The sequence below is a fragment of the Podarcis melisellensis genome (assembly GCF_964234715.1).
Source record: "Podarcis melisellensis genome assembly, chromosome: 5".
NCBI classification, from domain to species: Eukaryota; Metazoa; Chordata; class Lepidosauria; order Squamata; family Lacertidae; genus Podarcis; species Podarcis melisellensis.
The window spans coordinates 71038120-71065774 of NC_138537.1; the positions used below are offsets into that span (position 1 = coordinate 71038120).

At 41.2% G+C, this 27655-nt stretch overlaps 2 protein-coding genes across 12 annotated transcripts; one reads left to right on the forward strand and one right to left on the reverse strand.

The window, feature by feature from the left end:
- Window positions 1-846: 846 nt before the first annotated feature.
- Window positions 847-14042, reverse strand: HNRNPH3 (heterogeneous nuclear ribonucleoprotein H3). 9 transcript variants are annotated; one of them, XM_081911494.1, is made up of 10 exons: window positions 13828-13977; window positions 5419-5537; window positions 4776-4914; window positions 4066-4250; window positions 3631-3717; window positions 2880-2995; window positions 2120-2255; window positions 1536-1616; window positions 1348-1437; window positions 847-1144 (listed from the first exon to the last, which is right to left on the reverse strand). In XM_081911494.1, exons 2-10 carry the CDS (start codon window positions 5531-5533, stop codon window positions 1068-1070), a joined length of 1026 nt encoding a protein of 341 aa, XP_081767620.1. In that variant the 5' UTR covers window positions 5534-5537; window positions 13828-13977; the 3' UTR covers window positions 847-1067. The 9 variants fall into 9 exon arrangements, with proteins under 9 accessions (XP_081767620.1, XP_081767622.1, XP_081767621.1 ...); XM_081911496.1 differs by having other exon boundaries at window positions 4111-4250; window positions 13828-13976; XM_081911495.1 differs by lacking the exon at window positions 13828-13977 and adding an exon at window positions 13275-13418.
- Window positions 14043-14159: 117 nt separating this feature from the next.
- PBLD (phenazine biosynthesis like protein domain containing) lies at window positions 14160-27655 on the forward strand. 3 transcript variants are annotated; one of them, XM_081911504.1, is made up of 9 exons: window positions 14160-14343; window positions 21311-21410; window positions 22255-22353; window positions 22438-22547; window positions 22633-22662; window positions 23931-24019; window positions 24477-24655; window positions 26167-26229; window positions 27253-27655. In XM_081911504.1, exons 2-9 carry the CDS (start codon window positions 21350-21352, stop codon window positions 27363-27365), a joined length of 744 nt encoding a protein of 247 aa, XP_081767630.1. In that variant the 5' UTR covers window positions 14160-14343; window positions 21311-21349; the 3' UTR covers window positions 27366-27655. The 3 variants fall into 3 exon arrangements, with proteins under 3 accessions (XP_081767630.1, XP_081767631.1, XP_081767629.1); XM_081911505.1 differs by lacking the exon at window positions 14160-14343 and adding an exon at window positions 14968-15086; XM_081911503.1 differs by lacking the exon at window positions 14160-14343 and adding an exon at window positions 17560-17754.

A 27655-nucleotide genomic window follows, 5' to 3' on the forward strand; every position in this document is an offset into this window, starting at 1 on the left:
ACACAACACACACTTCCTAGAATGGAGTCTATTTTGCTATCTCCCACAATAAGACATTTATTACATACATAACATTACTATCAAAAACAGGCAACAAACTTTCAATAATCACATTTGACAAATTATTGGGAAGAATTTGGAGAACAAGCAGTTGAAATGAAGAAAACTTGAATATTTAGTACCCTTTCCTGATACACAGAGAATGCTTTAAAGTGTCTTAACAGTAATTAATCCAAAAATCTTACATGTTAATGCACAGTAAGAGGACTACATATTTGTGTAATCTCATAATTTGCCAAGGTCTCTATGTCTGACTGCTGGGCAAGTTTCTTAGTCCTTAAACAGGAGCCTTCAGCCAGAGGAGTAGCCTTTTAAGATTTCTAGGAAATTAAATAGTTGCCTACTTCTCTATGGATGTTACTAAAATAATACTCTCTTGTTCACTCATCAAAAAATGTGATTGCCAAGGAGAGGAGTATAAAGACTAATATACTTTAAGGGTGAGATTTGTGACATGCATACATCAACTGGGTTTTTATATAGCAGTTGTGCATTAGGTCATTCCTGAACTCATGGCCTTCATGCCCAGCACAGTCTTGGGACATTCTGGTAAGGGAAGTCTTCACTGACAAGGGGATTGTATCAGATTAATTAAAAGTTACCCTATGCTTTCATTTCAAATCTCAACAAATGTACTAGTACCAGTTTGATGGTGGTTTTATTTTACATCAATAAGAGAACCTACAGCATAACTGCTTTAATGAACCAAGTATCTTAAATGAACAGTTTTGGAATATGGAACATACCTTTAGGAGCAGCTAGTATAAAAAGTATCAACATCAGTGGTTTGAATATAAAAAATTTATTTAAAGTCAGAGTATGCAACAAATAAAACCTACAGAACACAGATTTCCCCATCACAATCTGTTGCTTACCAAATAATGGGAAAACACATTCCTTCAGTCATTATAAAGTTTTCAATACAAAAGAAATTAAGTTTTGTAAGAAAGTCTAGTAGACCAGGTACTGTTTCCTTCCAATATGCTTCACAGACACAATGCCACTCTTCAATACATTCCACGCCATCCACCGCCTCCCATGTTGCCTTGTCCATAGTATCCACCGCTATTTCCACTGCCACGACCTAGAAAGTAACAATAGTTACCCCACATTTGTTTAAAATGAAATACACACGAACTTCATCATTAGCATGCAACTCTTTCTCTATATGGTTTCTGTGCATGCAAACGATACAGCATTTTTGTTCCCGTGTTAACAAATACTTTATAAGACAATGAACCGTTGCATTATAAAAAGAAACTGTTTGCCTACCTACTTAAGACTTACCATAGCCACCCAAGCCATCAGGAGTACCATATCCTCCGCTATAACTGCTGCCCATTCCCATTCTTCCAACAGAACCATAACCAACTTGATCTAGAAAACAATGTTCACTGTGGTTAGAATATCCAGAGGCTAGATAAAAGTTATCTTTGAATTAAAAGTTTGAATTAAAAATGTAAAATCAAGCATACCCATTCCATCTCTGCCGTAACCTCCCATTCCAGAACCACCTCCAGCAGTTGAATTAAGGAACAGCTCAATGTATCGATGTTCTTTAAAACAAACAAACAAAAGAAATAAACACCCATAACGGAAAAGGTAATTAATGTGGATTCATAATTATGTACATGCAGCAAGGGAGTAATTTACAAAGTGCTTTCTGCCTGGCACACTGAATAGACTATAGCACCTTTCCATACAAATGGATACTCAAGAAAGGGTTGAAAGGTCAGCAGATGTGGCTCCGTGAACAACTTGTTCAATACTTGCAAGTATAGACTTCTTTAAAAACTCTGATGTAATCAAATCTTTTAAACAACATTCTTGAGACATGTAAAGCTCAGGCATGCTAATCCAAAAGAAGTGATACTGGATTGTCTATGTTAGCATTTCATGTAACATGAAAGATTGCTTCCTTTCTTGGATTTTTTGAAAAATCAGCTGTTAAGTGGAAATTAAAACTAAACTAAAATATGCAAGCAAGCTTGGATATTCAATGAACTACAAAGGCAGCAATCCTGAGCTTTCAACTGCTCCAATGTTTGCTATAACTTACGCATATGATTTTTATCTTTCAACATGGCAGTCACTGCATCTTCGTGTGTTACAAATTCTACATCTGCTTCTCCTGTTGCTCTTCCATCTGCTCCAATGTCAATGTGAACTCTTATAGGTGTCAATGGTGAGAAAAACTAAAAGTGAGCAATAGTAAGTTACCACTTGCAGGAACTTTCTCATATTGAAACAACAGTTATCTTAAGCATATAACGACCATTTCACATGCTTTATCCAGGATGTCACACTCCTGCCTGCATTTACACTAATGATGCAAACCTTCAGTTTTTACTCATTTGTTTTGAGCTACTATCATTAAAAACTAATTTGCCATCTTTTCTAATCTACATAGTCACCGCAGTTGACATTGTTTAACAGCAGTCAGAAATACTTGCTGATTTACTGCAAGTCATCAAGTGATCTATTAGTACACCCTGACCACATTTGGCTTAGCTGTTATGTTTCTCCCCATTTGAAGATTTCAGATCATTTACAGCTGCAGCTGCTATAATTTATATTAAACCCAAGGTTTTTTAAAATTAAAATACCCTGATTGCATCTCAATTGCTATACATTATTTTGAAAAAATAGCCATTAGAGCATTACAGTAATTTCATCATATCTTCAGGAACTACTTTAAAGTTGAGCCCGTCTGTTGCTGCTGCAACAGTGAACTACTTTGATTGTTAAAGAGTCAGACCAGGTTCTTAAACTCTTTAAGATCTTTGTTTCAACCAGGAATATTCATCTACAATGCTTACATTGGCAATATCGTTTTCTGTTGCTCGAAATGGCAGTCCTCTCATGTGAACAAAGTGACCACCATGAAAGCCTGAGCTAGCATCTCCTGCTCCACCATAGCCGTGGCCTCCCATTCCTAAAACACAAAAGATTCAATAAATGCATGATTTAATAAAGTTGTGCACATGAATTCCCAATATGTGTTTTACTCCCCCTTGAAATTGTACTAGGTTATACACTAGAAATATCCTACTCTGGTTTAACTTTCACTAGGACTTTTTTTGATTCCTTCCATGCCAAATAATTACCCCCCTCCCATTCTGACATGTAAAAAAGTAGGTTTCCAACTACAGTGGTACCTCAGTTTTGAATGCCTCCATAGTCAAAACATTTTGGAACTCGAATGCTGAAAACCCAGAAGTAAATGCCTCGGTTTTCAAATGCACCTCAGAAGTTGAACAGGAAACGTGGCTTCCGTATTGAGGCTTCTGCTTTCAGTTTTCGAACGTTTCGGAACTCGAACAGACTCCCAGAACGGATTACATTCGAAAACCGAGATACCACTGTACTCACATGCTGGAACTGACAATTTTAAAGCAGTGCACAGTATTTCTCCAACTTCAAAATAACCTGAGGAATTCAAAACAACCCCTCAGCTCTAAAAAATACCCTACTTAACAATAAAAAGTGGTTCTTTTTTTTCTTTGCCTTGGGAGCCAGTGAGACGGCCTGATGGTTGAGGAACAATACTATAAAACTTTTAAATCTTACCTCTACCATCTCTCATTCTGTCATCATAGCCATCATTTCCATAGCCATAATTGTTATAGCCACCATACTCATCAAAGCCACCATATCCTGTGAGATTTAAGAAGTGGACATACCATGAAACGGTCTTTTTACAATTCAGCTGTTATCACTGTGCATATAATCAGTACCTCTTGACATCAAATATATAAGCAAGTTTCTATTTATAAAGTTGTCAGGCTCAAAGACATGCAAACCAAGTTTCATCCACATTTAAAATCTCATTTCAGATGCCTCTCCATACCTTTTCAATCTTTAGTCACACGGCTGGTAAAAAAACTGATAGGTATCCAGATTTCAGACTTGGTATGTATTATAATTACTGTCATTTCTGTATTTCTTGACAAAACGTCAGGAACGTGAAAATGACAAGAGCCTGTGGTCATTAGATACACATACCACCGTCATATCCACCACCTCCTCGACGCATTCTGTCATACATACTTCCACGCCCAGCTCCATAATAACCCCCTCTTCCTCCCATTGGTCTATCATAGGGTCCAGGTCGCTGTCCCATCATTCTTCGTGGTGGGTCATAGAATCCTCGGATTTCACTCTTACTACTTTTGAAGATCTCAATATATCTGAGTAAAAAAAGATTTTCAATGTACAAAAGTAAGAATACACATATGTGATGTCTGGTAAAAAAATACAGTAACAAGTTGCACAAATGCTCTGAATTCTATATCTAGATACACTTTCAATAAAAGTGTACCCTGTTTTTTCAAGTGTCACTTAAATTTTAGGAAATGTAAATGCAAAAGCAAGCATTTTAAGTTATATATTTTACTGTCTAGGAATTCTAACCGCATTTTAAATACAACAAATTTCTGAATCACACTCCCCCCCTGCCCCAGTAATAAATTCTTTGAAAAATGTCTGGCTATCATAGAACACCCTCCACAAAAATGAAATATCCTAATTTTAGCAATCTACATAGTATTACCATTTCCCCCTCCCACCAAATCTACTATACTTCCCAAGTTACTTAGGGTGATTGTAAGGTTGTTGTTTTTAAATAGCCAGTTACTTTATGCTCCCCAACCCCCCAAAAGCAAAACTGACCCCCAACCCCCCGAATAACACCATCCCAAACTCTCCATCCCCACCTGTGCCCTATTCTTTCCTTGTGTTTCCCCAGAGCTTTTTCTGCTATCTCCTTTGAAGCAAACTGCACGAAGGCCTCCCCTGTGCTTCTCCCCTGGTAGTCCAGCGTCAATGTTATCCCATTTGGCACGATTTCCAACCCTTTAACCCAAGGACAAATAACCCCATCAAGGGGAAGAGTGTTAAAGTCTGAAACATTCCCATCTGTAGAAAATACTTAAAGCAAATCTACACAAATGCAAGAACATAGCTTAGCTTCCCCCTCCCCTACCTAACCCAAATACACACGCTAAAGATCTTTCATTAAACTTTATGGGTTTAGACATTCTATTACTGTCTCTTTGTTCAGACTACACAGCAACAGCTACATCACAAAGGCCCTCCTATATTGCAATGTAATAACTACATACTCCAAATTCTGATTCATAGCAAGGTATCTAAATGGGTAAATTTTATATCCTACACTGCCAATGCAATCTCTTGATTAGTAGTATTTTAACACAGAATACCAAAAATTAGCAATCTAAATGTTAAACTGATTCCCCCCTCCCCCCTGAAATAGTCAATATAAATTAAACTATTTCAAATATCAATCTTGCAGACATAGAAACACTGAAAGTCACTTGACATTAACACTAGAGCTACCTTGAAAGAACTGAACGATCTCCTCCTTGCTGCAGCCAAATGGCAGACCACGCAATCGTACTGTTCCATCACTAGATGAATCATTTGGACCATTATGTTTCCCAGCCCAGTCCATTTTGCTGTTTAAAATCAAACACCATAAAAAACATAAACAGCAAATTTAGCATTTGAGAATCATGATTCACCCCCACCCCTTCCTAAGCAGGACTGTATTCATTAGCAGTATCTTGAAACATGCTCAGACATTGATTGAAGCATAATGCTGTGGTAAGTTACAACTGCCGTTGTCTAGAACTCATTCAGTACAACTAGCATGACCTGCTCATGCAGCCTGCCACATATCTACTCTCAATACCTCAGGTTCTCAAAAGAGATGCACTATCTATGAAGACAAATTCTACTGCTTGGAAAAGTGCAAATGACTCCCCAACACCTCTCACATTAGCTCAGCCATGCACTGGCCCAATCAGTACATATAACCAATCATTGCAATCAATGCTATTCTTTAATTCATAGTGCTGCAGGCTGGTTAAGCCATTGAACTATTTTCTAAAATGCATATGGACTACTAACATGCACACTTCTCTCCACTGTTAGCACACAAGCCACTTCCACATCTCCCTCCAATGCCAGCTAGAAGAGCCAAGGCAATATTCCTGTAGAGATTCCCAGAATCAGGAGTTCTGACAACTAAGAGACAGTGAATGGGAAGCAAGAATGGTATGGGGGTTAATGAGCACAGGATAAAATTCAGTAAACTGGGAAAGTGGAGTGGGGTGGTGGTACACAAGATAGAATGACCAGCAAGACAGAATGACAGCAAAGTAGAGAGAGGCAAGCCAAAGGTTTATTTTTAACAGAACTTTAAAGCTGACATGCATACTTTTTCAATGTGAAAACGTAAGGTATATTTTAATAAATAAAATTAATTTAAAAATGGGGTACTAGTAAATAGGGCAGGAATTAGGAACTACATGCATTTATGTTTTGGGAAATTCTGAAAGGACACTACTATAGTGGGACTCATTTATGATGCAACTTGGAGATGCATACTATGAAAACCTCAAATGTAATAGAAATTCTCCAAAAATGATGTAGTTCAACTCACTAAGAAGCTGTAATGATTATAAAATAATTTAATTTTATATTAGTTGCCAATTGATGGGCAATAACAATTTAATTTAGGTTGAAACTCACTCTACTACTATAGGAAGGCACATCTTCCCCAGTTTAGTCAAGTCCTGCCTAAGAACAGATAGGACTCTGATTCCCCATTGTACACATCTGACGAAAAAACTTTTCAAATAGAGGGAAAGGGGCATTATTGGGTCTGCTTGCTCTCACACACAGAAGGTCTCAGACGACATGCAAGAAATTCCTTCTTTTAAGCACAGGGAGGCCAAATGGCACACTGCAAGTGCCATCTCAGAACCTCATGCTTTCATGGGGAAGATGGTCTTAGCTAAGGATATATCCCAACAGGCAGCACAGCAAAAGATTCAGCAAAGGTAAGACAGTGAAAAAGCAGACAAAGTCACAACTGCCATTACTGAAGCCAAAGCTGTTCCAGCAGCAATACAATTTCTACAATCTATTCCCCTCAAAACTGGGCAAGTCCTGCAGCTAGCAAGCCTTTTGCCCCTGTGCACCTCAAATCCAGCCCCAACCTCCGCTCTGCTTCTGCAGCATCTGACAAAGTAAATCATTGAGGAAGAGAATGTTGCAATCAAGTACTGGCAGGAGCACCTATTTGAATTGGATGTTCCTCCTCAGTCCTTTAGTAAAAGCTTCTTAAAATCTTCAGCAGTAGGAACAAGAAGAAAAGCCTGAAACTAAAAATCCCATGTGCTCCCCATAGCAAGAGAGGAAAGCATGCTCATTTCTAACCCAAGCCTTTTTGACCAGTCAATGAGCAAGGAATGGAGCAACCTTAGGGAGGGATAATTTACCAGCCCTACTAGAGCAGACGCCAGAGAAGAGTTTGCCCCATGGAAGTCCCATGAGGTGTCCTTCTCAACCATCCAAGTTACAACATTCTCTAATGCATCAATGGGCTGGCAGTTACATTCATATCTCCCCATCCCATGATAACCAAACCCTTCATTAAGGAATTCTTAGACTCTCTGCAATTATTTTTCACGTCTGTTACTTATTATGTCTCCTTTTCTGTCTACATTAGGAGACTATGGATCTGAAACTGAAGTTTGACATAGCCACTTGGAAGGTGAAAATCTGTTTAGAGACCCATTTGAACACATTCTTCCTAGGAGAGACCAAGGATAAGAAAAAGGCATTTCTTTTTCAACCCAAGCAGGAAATGCCTCCCAAGTGGTAAATTAACATTACACTCATCCTTCCATTTGTTCCCAGTATCCAGACCAAGAGAGGTCCAGGGGCAGGGATAGCCTTAGAGGCAAAGCTGTCAGTTGCACATCAGGAAGCTTCAAGTGATTCAACAAATACTGGAAATCTCCTAACCACAGCCAAATGGGTCTTTAGCTTAACCCTAAATGTCTTCCTCTCTCCATACCCATCAGAGCATAACTTACGAGCCTGACAGTATTCTACATGAAGTCTGGCCAGAAATTATGCAATAACCCTGCAGCGGTTCCTGCTAAATTTCCATAACCAAGCAGTCAGGAAGTGACCTGTACTAGTCATTTAGGTGTTTCTCTTTTCTGGTGGACAAATCACTTTTAATCTATACAAGGGCCAACTGATAATGAAACTACAGCAGATCTGCATAAAATAGGCTAGCCGCACATAGCCAGATGAAGCAGGAAGACAGCACAGATATGTTCTACAAAGCACAAACTAGTGGGAACCTTGCTTTAAAAAAAATTCTTCTTGAAGTACAAGGTCACTATAAAAGTGGAGTGGTTCTTTGGGAAACACCTATCCAATGAATTATGGACACACAGAGTCAATTGGTTCTGAACCTCTTCACACCTCAACTGACCCACAATATCAACAGATTATTCACCAGCTCCTCTACACAGCAGAAGCAGTGGCCAAGAAGACAGCTATGCATATCCTGCCCTCCATTTGTCTTATTTCCTAGAGTCTCTCCTTGCACTGTTTTCTGATTTCCAAAGGCTGAATCAATCAAAAAATGCAGCAAAGAGAGAACAGAGCTAAAAGCCCCATATAGCCAGAGCACATAGATCTCCAGATCTCCACTAACTGATAGATACAACTCCACGGTTCCCCATAAATCTATTTCAGGGCTCAGTATTGTATTACAAACCATGGTTCAGTTTGAATGGAGAAAAAAAGAGCAGAATATCCCCCAACTTAACTATTCTAACAAGATTGTTCTAATATGACAGCTAAATATACCCTTTACAGATTTTTATGGGACCTTTATTGGAACCCATGACCAAGTACCCCTTCAATGAGCTTTTGCTCAGGACTGTATTCCTAGTGGTAGTGCCTTCAGTCTTCACAAGTTTCAGCAATAGCACCAGTTAACAGTTTCCCCCCGCATCTTTCATTAGAGCAAGGTGAGCCCTAGATTTTTTAATTGCTCACAATGGGGCATATTATACAGACAGAGGAATCCTTGGGGTGGGTTTAGGTGTAAGTACTCAAATTCACTTCAGCCAATTGGCTGATACTGTATTATAGAAGTAAATGCAGCAAAAGGAATAAAACCTCAGTCCCAGTTTGGTAAAGGTGCTGAAAAACATTCTGAAACAACAGAAGACTCCTGACTTGGAGACACTACTCTTGGACAGTTGAAAATAACATGCTCTTTCGCACCAGCTCAAAGAAATAAGTTATCATTATTACATTTTATTTTTTTATGTTGGGAGAGCACTTTACTGTTTCCAAATCCTGGGGGTTGGAGTCATATATTATTTGCTTACAGTGTTTCTTACCCAGCTTTTCAACAAGTGAGCTGCAAAGTGCCTATCAGTTATAAAAACCAAAAGAAGTATAATAGCTTAAATATTTCTAAAAATAAACACAGAGGAGCAGAAGAAAAGAACTGGTACTCCTAGGTTACAAACCCTTTCTTTCCCGCAATCCTCTCTTGTCCTGTTTAGGACTCGCAATGCTAATATGCTTAAGTACTTAGTGAGGTGAACTGGAATTTTCCCCTTTTAAATAGAAAAGGTTTCCACTAGTATATTTTTCTGTTGAAAGTTTTCCACTTTGAAAAATGCTTTGTTTCACAAAACAATTAGTGACATAATGAATGAACAAAAGACAAGTCAATTTGAAATGCATATAAAAAAGAGTCAATTCTAAAATCAAAACAGTGGTTAACTTTTTCCAGCTGCTACTCCTAGGAAGCACATGTTTTTCTTCAAGCAATCTACAATTAGTAAGTTAACTGTTTTCAATGTATTTGTTTTCCCCAGCCTAAATAAAATCTAAATAATACTGAATTGTCGTGTCTTAAAATATTTAGAAGTATTCCAATAAAAATAATTTTCAAGTAAAGCTTATGAGTGCAATTTTCAAGTAAAGCTTATGAGTCTACTCAAAAATATGTCTCAGTGACAGGACTGCAGTCTTAACCGCAGTAAGTTTGCAATCCTATATTGTACTACTTAACGGAGCTACACTGAACTCAATGTGGGATGTAATCTACTGGGAGCAGTCAAGTACAACATTCCTTGTTTTGCTAGAGTGGACATGCAAGGGAATATTTGGTCCAGCCAGTTGAAGCTTCCTGGCCTGGAGCATCCTTCCTTGCATGTGACTAGTATGTGGGCATGACCTCTCCAGACCTGATAAAAGGCCAAGTCACGCTGCTACCTTCCTCTTTTTGACATTCCTGTTCGTGCTTCCTGCATCACCTGGACTGGACTGCTGGCTGCCACAGCAGTTCCCCAGGTTATCTCCCATATGGGGTAAACTTGTCTGTACGTGTAACTTTAAGCCTGATCATGAGTAAAACTAATTTTTACGAATTCTTACGAATAAGACTGCGGTGTCTTTATTCTTTTAGGAGGAATTCAAAAGGGGTCTTACCAGGAATATTAGAACATATCTCAATCTGGACAAGCCAGATTGAATTGCTTATTGTCTTAAGAAACTCACACGAGTTTGAAACCAGCTTTCTGCTGTGTGAGACAGGGAATGCACTCTGCTAAGTGAAGAAACTTGCTAGCGCAAGTTAGGAAGGATATTAATAAACAATATATCTCCCCTGCCACCCTCAACATTCCCACACTCAATGGGACTCACTTCTCAGTAGACATTTTTATGATTACACTACAGTGGTGCCCCGCAAGACGAACGCCTCGCAAGACGAAAAACCCGCTGGACGAAAGGGTTTTCCGTTTTGGAGGCGCTTCACAAAACGAAAAAAATCTTGCATCCCCCCGCGGGTTTTTTTGGCTTTTTTCGCCCTTTTCTTAAGCCGCTAAGCCGCTTATCAGCTGTTCCGCTGATAAGCCGCTTAACAGCTGATCGCTGGAAGCCGCTTGACAGCTGTAGCGCTAATCCGCTAAGCTGTCAATGGGCTTGCTTCGCAAGACGAAAAAACTGCTATACAAAGAGCCTCACGGAACGGATTAATTTTGTCTTGCGAGGCACCACTGTATATGCACTTTATTGCATGTTTTTCTGTACTAAAATATTTCAGTTCAGGTAATTTTGCCACCTCAAAGCAGTTTGCAGGTATTTATACATTTAAAATTAACATCACATTAAAAATAAACTAACAGTGTTCTCAGTGTTATGAGTGCTGGCCCTTATGTAGCCAGAATGGCACTACCCAAGGGAGGCATTAGTATCCTCAGGAAAACCCCGAGGTTTGTAAAAGTACAACGCCGCCGCCACCACCTCAGGGAAGATAAACTGTGTATAGAATGCTGACCAATTGCTGGGAAGGGAAAATTGGGTGGAAGAGATTGGCTGGAACACTCTGCACTGCAAAGGTTTGTTGCAAGTTCCAATTATCCAACTCAAAATTTTATGAAAATCCCACTCTGTACTTAACAATGTTTGGTTTATTCCTTCTCTTCCTGGTGCATGGCTTACCTTTTCAGAAAAGGTATAACTCTAGTTCACCAAATTCTATACCTTTGCCCCCAGACTATTGTACATTTGCGTTTTACATCTACTGATCTCATCAGTGCAATCCTTTGTATGTTTATTTAGGTGTAAATCCCACTGTTTTAAATGGAATTTACTCCTATGCAAACATATGGTTGTTGTCATGCTTGCTGTCTAAGCTGTCAGAACATCAAGACTGGAAGTGATTATACCTCTTCTGCAAAAGAAGGGTGCATCTTTCCTATGCTTCCTGCTTGAAAAAGATGAAAGATGAGCTTTATCTTTAACAACCACAACCATCCAGTATGAAACTCCAGGTGTTTTTCCCCTCAAAAGGTTCTCTTGCAGGCCATCCTAAAAATCCACCTAAGCTGCTACAGTGTAATACTGTCAAGAACAGCACCACTATAACCTGTAGCCTCCACTATGTGCTTTTAGATAACCTGCAGTGCACAGAATTGTGCAGATTTCTTTTTATCCTAGGGACAGAACAGTGATTGAATCATGCAGAGAGACTTTAGAATTTGGATACAATAAGCCAGAGAGCCCATATTTCAATATGGTAAACAGGAGCAAAATGGAGATGCTAGTAAACAACACTAGTAAGCATTTCCCTCTTTTAGCACCTACCGGCATTAGTCTGCTTTTCATTTTTAATTCTAGGATTCTGAACTACACAGAAATTTGACCAGATTTACAGAACAAGATAACTAATATATTGCCATAGGATCCCACACAATAGTATGTAAGGTAATCTCTCATGGAACAACATTTGCATGCTAGTGTATGAAAGTTTTTAAAGCTGAGAAAGTTCTTCAGACAACAAAAAATAATACTTTCTGCTTGAAGACCTCTGCATAGTCTTAACAGTAGTTAAGCCAAATATTATTTATCAAAGTAATGCAATTAAATTAGAGAAAACTAACAGTATGATCCTGTGCATGTTTACTCATAAGTCCCAGTGTGTTCTGTGGAACTTACTTCCATATAACTGTGCATCCAATTGCAGCCTAAGTTATCTAGTGGCACATTTGGAAATCTTTCCATTGTAAAAAAAATCTCACTGCATGAAAGATATGTATCATTGGGGAAAACAGGTATTACTTTTTTTAATTGCCCTGGAACAATCTTTTATAGATATATTAATATTCACTATAAAAACCAAACTAAGTGAGAGAAGCTATGTTTCCCAAAACTGTAACAGACCCTATGTAGGTATGAACCCAGAGGACATGATTTCTTGACATACATGACTTTAGTACTGTCATTTCTGAACATGTTCAAAATCTGTCCATGTATTTTAAGTGTCTTGTACAGCGATTACTTTACCTACTCTATCCTTTACCTTATTTCTGTTTTCAAAAGTAGATTAGCTGTAGAAATGACCTAGGTCAAATGGCTCATTTACAATCAACCTAAGTGTATTTTGGCTGATACACAGAAATATGTTGCAAGAACTGCCACCCCTGCACTTATTATGAATCTTAAATCACAATGGCTTTCAGTACGGTATTGCCACTAACTGTGATGGTTGCAACGTTGCACCGATTTAGCCTTAGTTTTACTAGCACTTTCTGATTTAATCTAAGTGATGAATGAAATTTACCCTCTTACCCAAGTTTAAATGCTACTACGTGCGTTTTCTCGGATGTAATTCCCAAGGACTACAATGGGGCTCTTTCCCAAGCAGCTGAGCAGTCAATCTCTTTACATCTCGTCATGAGTGAGCATGGCGAGGCGGGGGAGCCGGCACAGGAAACTCCCCCCAACTATCAACAGCGCTACAACACTACGCTCAAATCCTTGCCCGACACGCACAGACTCATCGCGCAGGCGTGAACTACCTTGGGCAGAGGGGGCGTGGCAGATCAAAGAATGCCCGCTCTCAGAAAGGGGGGGAGGGGAAGAGTGAATCTCCGCCGGTTAAAACAGCCAAACGAAGGCGTCCCCGTGCCTCCTTTTGTCAGGCCCGGGATGCCGTTGATCTGTCGTCCCTACCCTCGCTCCCTTGGCTGCACTAGTGCTGTGAGCTGCCAAGTCGCCGTTCCCGGCGAGCCGTTGGGCCACGAGCGCCAGCCCCAGGCTGAAGGGCACCTCAGCCTCCGGCAGGCGAGCCAGTCGCTTCCCTGGCGCGCCGCCTCCGCTCTCCCCCCCCTTCCCCCGCCAAATCACCGCCACATTCAAAATGGCGGACGGAGAGAATAGAACCCTCGCTCTCTCTCGCGCGCGGAAGCCACCGCTTAACCCTTCCCTTCCCTCCCGCGTTTATCCCGCCACCTGACCCAAGGCTGAATTTCTCAGGGAGCCGAGAAGGCGGGTCCGCCCACCTCGGCTCGTACTTTCCCGGCGCATCGGCGACGGAGTTGCCCGACCTCTCTCCCCCGCCACCCCACTCACCGGCAACACCTCACCCACTTCCCCAGGCGGTCGGCGCTAACGGCAGGGCTGAGACTCCCCCACAAAAGAACAAGGAAGCGCGCCTAACGGGCGGCTGACTAGCAAGCTACGCAGCTGAGGCAGACAGGATGGCGTCGCGGGCGGACGTATCGCGAGGACACGCGGCGCCGGGGACGAGAATTTCGCTCGCGTCGCCTAGGTGCAGAGCGTGACGCATGCGCCGCGGAGGAGAATGGGGCGACAGCCGTTTAGGTCCAGGGAGCGAGATGGCGGGGCGCATGCGCAGAAGGAAAGCCTTCCAAGGCCGAGTGTGCAGTTTAGCGCTGCGTAATCCCACTCGTTGATGCTTTCGGCCTTGATAAGCAGGTGTTTTCAAGGTACCTGTTGCTAATGCTGTGCCAGTAAGGCCAGTGAGTTCAAAATAATGGGACCCTAATTTAACGACACTACCCGTGCAAAAAAAGGACATATGGCATCCCTACCAGCCAGCTACTAAGTCACAACTCACCACAATAGGTCAGAAACTGTCTTATGTGTAAACACAGGTCTTTGTAATACAAAAGGAGCACGTTTAGTTTCAGTTGACAGAATACTGGAGAGCCTGTTAAGGAGCTTAAATAGCAACAAGGAGAAAATAAATAGTGACACTGTTTGCAATTGTGTAACATTGAGTGTAAGAAGCGTTGCCAGGGTCTTGAATATTCCTTCAATGGATTATTCAGTGAAATCCTATTATTGGCATCTGTCTGTCTCAAGAGGCAATGGAAGAGTGTGCCATATGAGAACAGCAGGGAGGAGGATATGTCAAAGAGAGTTGGGACACAGCCTTGTTTCACGCCTCTCTTTCCAGGGAAGGTGTCCAAGGATGAACCATCATACTGGATAGTGCTGCATATGTTCTTCTGAAAAGACGCAATCATCTTGTAGAGCTTAGGCATCAAGTCTATCATGGCAGTGTACAAGGGGCATGTTTGCTCCCAGCATTTCTCCCACAACTGGTGCAGTGAGAGAATCATGTTGATCTCTGAGCTCTAAAGCCACATGGTGGCTCGGGATATCGTATCATTCTGTATTGGGGAGGAACAGTCCTGTTCAAACAGACATTTATTTTGGGAATATGGGAAGGTGCTGAGGAGCCCCAGTGATTCACCTAGTTCAGTACTGTCTACACACTGACAGTGACTCTCCAGGGATTCATACAGAGATCTATACCTGTTCCTGCAAGGGTTTGACCTGGGGACCTTTTGCATTCAAAGCAAGTAAGTGCTCTACTACGTCATATCTGATGTTTCCTCCCTTTATGGTCTTGATTTATGGCTACTACTAAAATGAGGCTGCATTTTAAGCTGTATTTTAATTAACTGTCCCACCTCCTATTATGTTTTATTGTCATTAATATTTGGTGTTAGCTACCCTGAGCCTGGCCCTGGGCAGGGAGGGCGGGATATAAATAAATTATTATTAATAATATTATTATTCAGTTACATTTGAAAAGTAAATTCCCCACTAGTCCTGGAATTGCAGTGCTCAGAGCATGGGGCGGCAAACTAAGGCCCTTGGGCCAGATAAGGCCCAATTGCCTTCTGGATCCGGGCCGCAGACGATCCGGAAATTGCTGTGTGGCTTGCCAGCTATGCGTTCTTTCCCTTTCCCTCTCCCTCACACGGCAGTGGCGGCGCCTCCTCCCTCCTGGTTTCTCCCTGCCCTGCCTAGAGGAGGAAGGGGGCTGGGCTTTGTTGGTGCCAGCAGCAGCAGCTCTCGAGCGGCTGCCATTTTAAGCAGCCTCTCTCTGGAGCCCTTTTGCACACCGCTCATCATCCCTCTGCCGCTGCCAGCCCCTGCCGCTCGCAATACACAGGTAAGCAGCTCGTGGTACTCTTGCATCATTCCCCTCCCCCAAATATAGTCAGGCCTCCCACAAGGTCTAAAGGACAGTCGATCAGCCCCCTGCTGAAAAAGTTTGCTGACCCCTGGCTCAGAGGAATGACACACTGCCCCCATCTTTCAGCCAGAGAACAAAGAGCCAATGGAAGGTTATACCTCCTGCCTCCTAGGAAGAATATCATGGAAAAGGGAAAAATAATCCACACAGTTTCCAATTGGTGTATCATAAGCCCTATTGATTTTAAAGTGATTAATGGGCAATGGGTATGCATGCTGGTTCCAAAGAACAATCTTAAACTCATAACTTTTATTGCATCACAGAATAATTGCCCCTTAATGTTTAAAACATGAAATACTGCTTGCCTAGGTAAACAACTGTTTCCAGAAAGGTAGCCGTAATCATCTGTTGCAGCAAAAACAACAAATTCTTGTCGCACCTTAAAGACAATTTCTTACTCTTCAAGGTGAGGACTCTTTTAAAAAAAAGAATTATGGCCCCCAAACCTTATGGACACACGGGAATCGGCACTGCTGAACACACTATGGCTTTTTTCTGAGTAAATGTGTAGAATTTCACATCTGTTGTGTTTCTTTCTACAGAGATAAACAGAAATACCATATTTTTCGCTCCATAAGACACACTTTTTCCCTCCTAAAAAGTAAGGGGAAATGTGAGTGCGTCATATGGAGCGAATGGCGCTGCGCAGAGAGGGATTGCTGTGCAGCGCCTCTTCAGCGAAGCAGGAGGAGGAACGGAGCCCCTTCTGTTCCTCCTCCCGCTTCACTGAAGGGACGCTGCACAGAGCGGGAGAACTGCGCAGCGCCCCTTCAGCAACGCGCCTGTCCTCCTTCTGCTTCGCTTCACGCAGCGATCCCACTTGCTGTTCTGGCTTCTGGGATTCAGATTTATTGTTTTCCTCCTCCCAAAACTACGGTCTGGTGCATCTCATGGAGCGAAAAATACGGTAATTCTCCAAATTCAGTTAATAAAAATTAACTCCACACATAAATTAGCTTTTCTTGTTGCTTAACCTTTAAAGAGGCCACCTTATCCTTTATATATCCTTACAGTATATCCAACAGGTCACTGCAATGTTTCTTCCTAAAGTCCAGTAGCGTAGCTAGCTTGCGGCAGGGGGCAGTCTGCACTGGGGGGGGGGTAGGGCACCATGGGGGTCTGTACTGTGGCACAGTGGCTGCTGTGCATCGGGGTTGGGATTCTGGGCAGCAGAGGAGTTTGAGGGCGGAACGGTGGTTGCCGGGCATTTTGGATGCTGCAAGGGGGCGGAGCACTTCCCATCCCTAAAATCCACAACTTCCTAAAAAAAAGCTCAATAAGCTGGTGGTGCTACACTGCTGCTAAAGTCCCCAAAATATCGGAAACTGGCTCCACAGTAACTTGGAACAAGGCTTTCAGTGTTGCTGCCCCATTCTGTGGAACAGCAACCCTGTTGAAATATACCAGGCATGCACTATCTGTACTTTCTAAAACAATGGAAGACGTTTCTATGTGAACAAGGTTTTCCAGGAGCTCAAAAATCCTTTGCCACAGATGTTCATTTTGTATTGTGTTTAAACTTACAGTATATTCAGTTATTTTTTATATAGTTTTAAAAACCATTCCAGCTGTTTTTATGATATATTTGTAAATCACATTGACACACATGTAAAAGGGAATTTATAATTTCAGCAACAGCCATTAAAATAATGTTGGAATTTCTTATAAATATAGGGAAAATGTTAAAAATGTGATTGCTGGGCTGGGACATGTAAGGAAGAAAAAAAGGAAAATAAGTGTTGGCAAAGCTACCAGTTTTTTGTACTCACTTGGTGTAACATTACACTTGTAATATTTCACTTGGTGTAATATTAACTCAGCCATTTATGCAACAGCTGAGAAGATGAGTCAGCAGTTCGCAAAACGCCATTTTTAAAAGCAGCCAAGAATAAGGGAAGAAAATGCAGATTTCTATTTTCACAGTTGATGCCTTTACAGATCAGCCGTTTTCTGGAAATCCTGCAGCTGTTTGTCTTCTTGAAGATGTAAGTTTTTGAAACTTGTCTTTACCAGAATGCTGATGTTTGTTGGGGAAAGCCTGTGGCTCAGTGGCAGAGCATCAGCCTTGCATGCAGAAGTTCCTAGGCTCAGTCCCCAACATCTCCAGGTAGCATTGCTGGGAGAGATGTTGCCTGAAACCCTGGAGAGCTGTAGACATAATGAGCTAGATAAACCAATGGCCTGACTCAGTGTAAGGCAGCTCCCTACATTACAAAACTTTGCTGTGTGTGACTGGTGCCAGTTATGTTAATTTTTAGTGATGCTTTTCTTGACTAAGGATTGGTTTGTTGTGGGTACAGAAAATTCCTGTGCTGTTTATCTGGCCCAGGGTTTTTCAAAAATTCCTGCCCTCAGGAAACTTTTCACAGTAATGTCAAGACTTTCCAGGAAGCATTTCTGCAGTTAATGTTTCCCTCACTGCTAGGTTTTCTAGAGTTTTTTAGAACACAGATTGAATTCCAAATTAGCCTATTTCATAAGCACTGGCAGTCTTCTTTATGAAACAGTTGTGCACAATTCTTAGATTTAATCTGATTTAGTCGTATTGATTTCAACAAAGCCAACCCAAGGTATTTTGTCACCCAAGTATGGTTGAAAAATGTCAGTGGCTACTTTTTAAGGTGTTCCGGCCCCTTCAACGGCATAGCATCTGTTTATGATCTGTGATCATGACTACAGTGATACCTCTGATTACGAACTTAATTCATTCTGGAGGTCCATTCTTAACCTGAAACCGTTCTTAACCTGAGGTACCACTTTTGCTAATGGGGCCTCCCACTGCCACCGCACCACCGACACACAATTTGTGTTCTCATCCTGAGGTAAAGTCCTTAACCCAAGGTACTACTTCCGGGTTAGCGGAGTCTGTAACCCGAGTGTTTGTGACCCAAGGTACCACTGTACTGCTGTGCCACAATCAAGAAGTAGAAAATAACCTTGGATCAGGCAGTGATCAGGCCACTCCTATGGAAACTGGACCTGGACCCTGAAGATACTAACATTCTAGCCTTCTTGGACAAATATTTGAATGTTTCTAGGCAATTGTGGATGATAGTGGCATTTGAAGAACTAGATCCCCTCATTCAGAAAAGCTCCTCCATAAGAGAAGGCAGTGGATTGTCTCCAAAAAACACATGAAGGTCATCAACTTGGTGCCTATAGGTGCCATGGCTCCCTCAGGTTGACAGTCTTAGATAATGTACTGCATGGACCAATAGTCTGACTAAGTATAAGACTTTGTTCCTAACGAGTTCTTTTCCTGTTTGTGCATGTGTTGCCCACTGGATTTTATTTGTGCCTTTTGCCCTCTCTGTCCCTTGCACCCTTATCTGCCTTTCTTTGTGCTCTGTGTCTCCCTGTAATCTCAGCACTTTCTCATATGTTTGTAACCTCTGTCAATGAATTCCTCTTGTGCCTGTCTGAATCCATTCCTCAGCACCTTTTTTGGATGGTGTTTAAGAATGTTTGGCCACACAGCTACACTGGCTGTGCTCAGGAGTGCTGTGCCAAGGATTCAGTAGCTCAATTGGCATGCCATCTCTCAGTCTCTGGATGCCCATTTGCAAATATGTACTTGTACAGTGGTACCTCAGCTTACATATGCTTCAGGTTACAGACTCTGCTAACCCAGAAATAGTACTTAACCCGAGGTACCACTGTATATTGAATCATTAAACCTTGGACCATGTATTGCAGAGCTTTCCAAACTTTTCATGTTGATGACACACTTTTTAGACATGCATTATTTCACGACACAGGAATTCAGTTTTACTAGCCAACCGGAGGTTAAACTAACCACTTTTCAGCCCCGAAAGGAGCGTGGGGAGCGTTCATGTGACACATCTACACACTGCAGCTGACACACTAACATGTCCGACGCACAGTTTGGAAAGCTCTTATGTAGTGTATATATGTGACTTGACCTTTAGACTGTGGTTTGGCTAATTTTCTAGAGTTATGTACCCTCTGCATATAGTTTTTTATTGTTTCTCCATGCCATGCCATGCCATACAGCAGGCTTCCTCAACCTCGGCCCTTCAGATGTTTTGAGACTACAATTCTCATCATCCCTGAGCACTGCTCCTACTAGCTAGGGATCATGGGAGTTGTAGGCCAAAAACATCTGGAGGTTGAGGAAGCCTGCCATACAGGAAGGATTGTTCCAAAGCTGTTTGGGGGGGGGCGGCAGGGTAGCCCAGATTTCCTCATCCTCCCATCTTTTATTGATTTGTCTTTTTGGGGGGAGTGGGGGTACAGAGACATTTTCATCTCAACATCACATTTTCCTGATTGTTCCCAAGCTGTTGGGGTTTTCTTGGTAGGGAGAGGGAAGGAGCCCAGTGCAGAAGGATCATAATTATTTTCTTTTCCTGGATTGTTCCCAAGTTGCTTGAGGCTGGGGGAGTGCAGAGTCATTATCATAACCTTTATTATCACCATTATTATCATGTTTCCCCTGATTTTCCCCAAACGTTATGGGGGAGGCATTTCAGTGGCGTCATTAGTAGTACAGTAGTACCTTGGAAGTTGAAAGGAATCCATTCCGGAAATCTGTTCAACTTCTAAAACTTTCGAAAACCAAGGCGTGATTTCCAATTGGCTGCAGGAAGCTCCTTCAGCCAATCAGAAGCTGCGGAAGCCCCATCTGACGTACGTTCATAAACTGGAACACTCACTTCCGGGTTTGCGGCGTTTAGGAGCCAAAACGTTGGACTCACAAGGCGTTCGGGATCCAAAGTATGACTGTTATCATCACCGTTTTTTCCTACCTAGCCTGCTGCCAGGATTGTTCCCAAGTTGTTGGGGGTGAGCACAGCACAAAGGCAGAAACATTATTAATATCATCTCATGCACCCTAATTTTGGCATGGTCGTGTTTATTTAGTTGAATGAACAGGTCCCCCATAAAGGACTGTGCACAGGGCCCCGCAAACCCCTGGGTCAGTTAGGTCAAAATAAGAAAACACAGGATTGCTATATTTCAAAAATACCACAAGATGGTGGTAGTTAGTTGTCTGAGTTTGTGGGTTTCTGTTTTGCTTTGCTTTGCTGGGTCATTCCATATCAAGTGATCCAACTTTTTCACCTCATGTCATCCAGTTTTCTTAATATTTTGTACACTTGCTGAATGATCAAGACTAAGTTTAAATCTAAAATTTTAATTTTTTATCCAGTTTGTGATGAACTTAAACGTAGTTTTGATCATTCAACTTAGTTTTGATCATTCAACAAGTGTTTTTACCATACTTCCAGATTTTCCCAGACATCCCAGCAATTCCCGCCCTGCTATGTCAAGGGAATTCCAGACATATTGTATGGTATCTCGTAAGGAACTGACTCCTAATGGCAGAGGCGATGTCTGGGGTGGCTTGCAGGTTATTTTATTCCTACTGCTTCTGCATCTCTGTTGAATAAGAAACAGTACCATGAACCCATTCAAACTTCATGTGCAATGCTAGGCTCTTTGTTTATCAGGTCTTTTATTTTGCTGTAAAATAAATAATACCAATTCACAGGCAATTATTTGATTTTTTAAAAATAGGAACTGGAAGAAGGTTGGCACCAAAAAATCGCAACAGAAATGAACCTCTCAGAAACGGCATTCATCAGAAAACTGGATCCTACTGATGACTTTACAAGAAGTAAGACTACATTAAAATAAGGGGTAATTTTTCAGTTGACTTCAGCAGAAGGTAAATCATATCCCCTGCTTAAAAATATTAAGGAAGGTTGACACTTTAGTTAGTAGACTATAATGTAAGTTGAGGCAATAAATACTTGGTGTATAAACATACCACAGACCTAATCTGGTTTAACAGTTAAACTTTTTTCCCAAGGAACCCTGGGAAATCTACAATTTCTAATGTGGCAGAGTGGACTGTATTGCTTAAGACTAAAGCAGAGAGATACCACTGAATGCTCCTTTGCATAAAATCTCCCTGCAAGCAGAAAAGTAGCAGAAGGTTTGACACAGATTAGATTTTTTATTCCTAATCTGCTAGCTTTCTTACAGAGAATTAAAACAACAACTCAGAGATGCATTAAGAATGGCATCTGTCACATGCAACCTGGAGTGGTGTTACCAACTCAGGAATGCGCCATCTCATTTTGTAGCACAGGCAGTCCAGGGCGTAGTTCCATCTCATTTTCTTCATCTTGGAGGAATTTTCATCTGTGGAACATTTTTATCACCAAATATCTGACACACACAATAGCCTATAGGGAGGCTACTGATTCATCTTCTCAAATATCTACCACACCCATACTTCCATTTTTAAAAATTAATATTGGTCATTGGCATGTTACAAATAGATGGGTGTTTTCTTTCTCTTTTATCAAAGAAAACCACAGATGTTATGTGGAAAGATGTTACATGCAGTAACACTATAAAAGGGCAAGCAAATGGCTGAAAATCTGGCGTGATACAGCTGTAAAGCTACAGGAAGAGTTTACTGTAAGCCTGACTCTTGAATTTTCTTTTCCTAGGTTCCCATTTTGGATTAAGGTGGTTTACACCAGCTAAGGAGGTCCCACTCTGTGGCCACGCTACCCTTGCCTCAGCAGCTGTGTTATTCCACAACAAGAGTAATTAACATTTAAGCTATAAGTTATTTGCAAATATACCTTTCAACCTATATTACAGTTATATGTTTCTAATTTTAAAAACAGAAAATGTGAATTCAACCCTCACTTTCGTAACTCTGAGTGGAGAATTAAATGCCAGACAAGCAGGCGATCGTATTATCCTGGACCTACCCCTTTATCCTACTTATCCACAGGTTAGATAGACTTAAATTGCCAGCATTTTTCCAAATGATTAGTTAAGAGCAATCATTATATACATATTTATTTCTTTTCATCCAGGATTTCCAGGAAGTGGAAAAGTTAGTGAAGGTAATTAGTGTAATCCTTATATTATTTATTGTGATTTTATTAAATGTATAGTGAATAACACAGAGTATTCCAACAATTCAACATCATCATCCTTATTACTGCACTGTACACTTTTGCAGAGTGAGGCATGTCAGATCCTGCAAAGGACTGCCGGTGAACCTCTATGTCAGTGGTTCCCAATGACTACAGATCTCCTGTTTTTCCAAAGCCAACCCATCAAGCCCCTACTTTTGAAAATTTTGATATATCTATGGTAGCTTTTGTTACGTGAATGGTGCCACGGACACTCTGGGTTACATAGACCCCCCCTGGGGTCTACGGGCCACCAATTGGGCAGCACTGCTCTATGCCATACACATTATGCATCGTCTCTTTCCCCATGCCATATTGGCCTGCATGTAGCAAGCATCCTTATGCAGATGCAATTTGAATGTTTATGAAACATTTAATTAATCATGGATGCTAGCTCTGTGATAAAAGATTTTATTCCAGGTAGTGCCACTATATTAGGTTAGTTACTGTGTCCTTATTGCAAAATTGTTCCGTTAATAAAGTAGGGAAAGTCTGTGGTTTGTGGTGAACAGAACTGGGTTCAAATCTACATTTGGACATTAGGTACACTTTGGGCCTGACCCCAACTTTCAGTCTAGCCTACTGTGCAAGGCTGTTGTGAGGATAAAATAGGATAATCATGCACACTAGGGGTTACATTAGAGAGTATGGGTGATTCTTGGTTTTTGACAGATCCAATTAAAGGACTACAGACTGAGCTGCATTAATAGTGTCAAGGTACTGTGGGAGGAGATGAAAAGTGAATGTATCTCTCCTTTGGGCTTTGAAGATCTCAGCCAAATTATCTCTGAGCTCTTGGGCATCAGTCCATGTGTTTAAGAGTGGCTTCTCCAAATGTTCTAAACAAACTAGGAGGAATTTGAGTGAGCAGACAGAAAGCACATGTAGGCTGCATGTTCTCTTTCTGTGTTTATTTGCACCATATGAAGCTTGCACCCTGGACGTCATCCTGATGCAAAGATGAGTAAGCTCTCTCTGCATCTGGAGCACACACACAACTTATTCCAGAGGGAGAGGGGTTTAAATTTGGGTTCTCAAAGTGTTAAGAAGAGGAAGTCATCTGTCTGTTCTCCCACACGTGTGCCTAAAATGTGTGTATCCTTTGATTTGACTGAGAATGCAGTGCATCCTTAATGATTGTAATTTAGGAGATGCTCTAGTTCTTTGGGGTTCAACCTGTAGTGTTTTATTACCAGGCAGCTGTAGGCGATATGAATGTTCAAGATGTTCGCTATTCTCCTGACACAAAGAAGCTCCTTGTCTGCCTCAGTGATGCTTATGGAAGGTATATGTGTTTTTCTACAAATTTCATTAGGTATTAGCAAGGCTGGGGAATATTTGGCACGCCAGATGTTTGCTGGATTGCAGCTCCCCTCATTGTTGACCATTGGCTCTGCTGGCTTGGGCTGATGGAAGTTGGACTCCAACAATGTCTAGGGGGCCATAGGCTCGCCATCTTTGTTATATGTAAATTAATGTGAACCCCACCTCCCCTCCTTTGATGCCTTATTCTGTTTGACTGGCACTGCAAAACCCCTGGCAGGCACCAGGTTGGTTAAGGCTGTTGTAGACATTACACCAGTACTGGGCACATGCTCTTACTGTCGCTATCCTTACTTTAGATACCCAGAACTACAGTATGTTTCAGCTCATAATTGTTCTCACTGGCATGTTTTAGCTTTAAATTTGCATACATAGGAAAAATATATTTAAATGTTTAACATTTCATGCTTAACCTCAAGGTCTGATTTGGAGAAAATACAAGTGAATGGCCAAGAACTTTTGCTGGCTGAGAAGACTGGGAAAGTCCAAGGATTAATAGTCACAATTAAAGGAGATTTCCACGGAAAACATGAAAGCTATGACTTTTTCTCTCGATACTTTGCTCCATGGGTTGGAATTTTAGAAGATCCTGTCACAGGTGTGTTTGTGTGTTTAAGCAGGGCTTTGCTCTCATTTTCATTAAACATAGGGGAATAATTCCTGTTGGAAGCTTTAGGTAAAAGTAAAGGGACCCCTGACCATTAGGTCCAGTCATGGCCGACTGGGGTTGCGGCGTTCATCTCGCTTTATTGGCCGAGGGAGCCGGCGTACAGCTTCCGGGTCATGTGGCCAGCACGACTAAGCCACTTCTGGCGAACCAGAGCAGCGCACGGAAACACCATTTACCTTCCCGCCAGAGCAGTACCTATTTATCTACTTGCACTTGACGTGCTTTCAAACTGCTCAGTTGGCAGGAGCAGGGACCGAGCAACGGGAGCTCACCCCGTCGCAGGGATTCAAACCGCTGACCTTCTGATCAGCAAGCCCTAGGCTCTGTGGTTTAACCCACAGCGACACCTGTGTCCCTTAACCACCCGCATCCCTTGTTGGAGGCTTTACTATGTACAAAATTCAGAAGAACTGCTGGGCTACTCTGCTGTAACAAAAAACAAAAAAGGCCAATGATACCTTTAACAAATGAGCAAAATGAGCTTTTACTCTCATCAGATACATCTGTTGAGGCAGGTTTTTGCCTATGAATGCCTATGGCGCTATACATGGCCAAGCATTATTTGTTATATGTAACTATATTGGATTAACATGATAGCTTAAAAAAAAATACATGTGTATATAGATGTGCCTATTTGGTGTTTAAAACCTTTAAGAGATTCTTGAAATAGAAAAGTAAATGAATCAACAATAAAATGGATGCTAGATTCTATATTGTTCAGGAGGACCACATGCACATGAGTGAGTTTTAGTTTTGGTATAATTTGAAAGGTTGACCTAGAACCAGTGAAGGACAAATAAAAATAAAATATACCACAATCAATATTTATAATGGCTTTTAACACACACTCAAAAGCTTGGTGTTTATGGGTTCTTGTTGTTTAAAAAACCAATTTGATAAAATATGGTCATCTGTCAAGTCTTCCCACTCTACCATGTTGAAGAAACAGAGTCCTGGAAGGTAGTATTTGTATACAGCCTTATACCCTTGGATCTCAGGACGGTTCAAAAAATAAACTCACATATAAAAATCACAATGTAAAAAACAGAAAATACATAATAAAAACAAAAAAGCAATGACAACCCAATAATCCCCCTTTCCACAATACATTTTAAAAGGGCATCAGATGTCAATCAGCCAAAGGCCTGGTTAAAGATAAATCTGCCTTCTTTCTTCAATTCTGGATGCTTCAGCCCTCATGACTGCAAGGCATGGAGGGGAATTCTAATGTGTGGAGCTGTTCTGCACATCCCAAAGGTCTTTGCAGAATACTGCCCTTCCCCATGTGACAGCCAGTTTGCAAATGAGGATAATAATTCAGCCTTACCTTACTGTGGCATTATAAGGATTATTTTTTTAAATGCATGTGGTGTGCTCTGAACCCTAAAAAGTTACACTTTTTGGGTTATGATTATTACATCTTTTCATTTTCTTTCCAGGATCTGCTCATACTGTCTTAAGTAGTTACTGGTCACAACAACTGGGGAAAAAGGAAATGTGTGGTAAGAATCTCTCTTCAATTATAAGAATAAACCTTAGGGCTCAATAATTTAATAAATGTAATCTGTTAAAAATAAAATCCGCAGAAACTTTAATTACACATTAATTTTTCCTCCTGTTTAGCCAGAGGGTCTGAAGGCAAGCAAGGGTTCAGGAATGTATATGGGCACAGTGCTGTGCAAGGATCTCAGGTGTATTAGTTTTTCCACCCTTGCCAAAATTGATGAAAGAAGAAATTTAAACCAAGCTGTTTTTTCCAGTTTGCATGCAGCAGGCTAAAATTACTGTGGCTTTCCTTCTAAAAATAAGAACCATAGGCAAGTGAAGATGATATTGGTCACTTAAAATCAATGGCAATATGTCTTTCAAGCCTGGATCTAAAGAAATACTTGTACAGTATTATTTTTAAGCTGTTTGGCTCTAGATGAGTTAACGTATGGGATTTGCTGTCTCCATATCTACTTGAAACTGTAGATCAGTTCACACATTACTCTGGTGTGGGGTAATTTTGTGCTCACTCAGGAGCAGGGCCATGCGTTTAGCCCCATCCCCTGCATCCTTCCCCCAGACATGTGTTCCATGTGGTTGTCTGTAAAGGAATTCCTATATGTAAGACCTTACATGGGAGCAGGAGCTTGTGCATTAAGAGTTCCTTCACAGAGCTGTAAGTTCTGAGGAGACACTTTTCTTCCTAACTCAAAAACATTCCTTCTTTGAAGGCTCTTCTCTGGCCCCCAAAGGTGGAGGGAGCATGAGGAGAGACTGTGCAGCATGTAACATGCACATAGGCAGCAGAGTTTTGTGGGGGGCAGGTGGAGTTTGCATCCTCCCTATTTGCTGTCTAGGGTGAGGGCTTCATCATAACCTGTCAGTGGATTGGCTCTGCTGAGTTCAGTAGAGCTTTCCCCTTTCTTTAACCCATCTGCTGCTCATTAGTGACAACCAAGCATTGCAGCATGCATCGTTCATGGGGAACACAGATAATAGGAAATATAAATACAAGCCTCCCCCCTCTCTTTGTTTAGCATTTCAGTGTTCTGCTCGTGGAGGAAAGTTGAAGATTCTGCTTCGGCCTGATGGAAGAGTAGATGTCAGTGGCCAAACAGTCATTGTGTTGAAGGGTTTTTTGACCATTTAAGAAAATACGCTGAAAAAAGGAGAGAGAAAATAAAATGAAATAAAGTTCTTTGTCATTACAAATTTCCATTTCTTCTTATCGTTGCTGATGCAGATGAATATTTTACAGAGAAAACGACTACTTAAATCAAAAGGCAAAATGGACATAATTCAGAAGACAGGCAATTTAACTGAAGTTTGATTTTATAGTTTTATCTGATTTTTATTTGTTGCATTGCATATTTGTAAACTGCCCTGAGACTATTGTGGTATATAATTTTTTAAAAATTAAAATAAAATAAAATGTTTGTA

Coding starts and splice junctions, on each gene's coding strand:
- HNRNPH3 (XM_081911494.1), bottom strand. CDS start 5,533: ATGGACTGGGCTGGGAAACATAATGGTCCAAATGATTCATCTAGTGAT. Junction 2,996..3,630: donor CAGAATGAGAGATGGTAGAG/GTAAGATTTAAA, acceptor TTTGTGTTTTAG/GAATGGGAGGCCACGGCTAT. Junction 1,438..1,535: donor TTACGGCAGAGATGGAATGG/GTATGCTTGATT, acceptor ATTGTTTTCTAG/ATCAAGTTGGTTATGGTTCT.
- PBLD (XM_081911503.1), top strand. CDS start 17,671: ATGCAGATTTCTATTTTCACAGTTGATGCCTTTACAGATCAGCCGTTT. Junction 21,411..22,254: donor TACTGATGACTTTACAAGAA/GTAAGACTACAT, acceptor TTCTTTTCCTAG/GTTCCCATTTTGGATTAAGG. Junction 24,020..24,476: donor CTCAGTGATGCTTATGGAAG/GTATATGTGTTT, acceptor CTTAACCTCAAG/GTCTGATTTGGAGAAAATAC.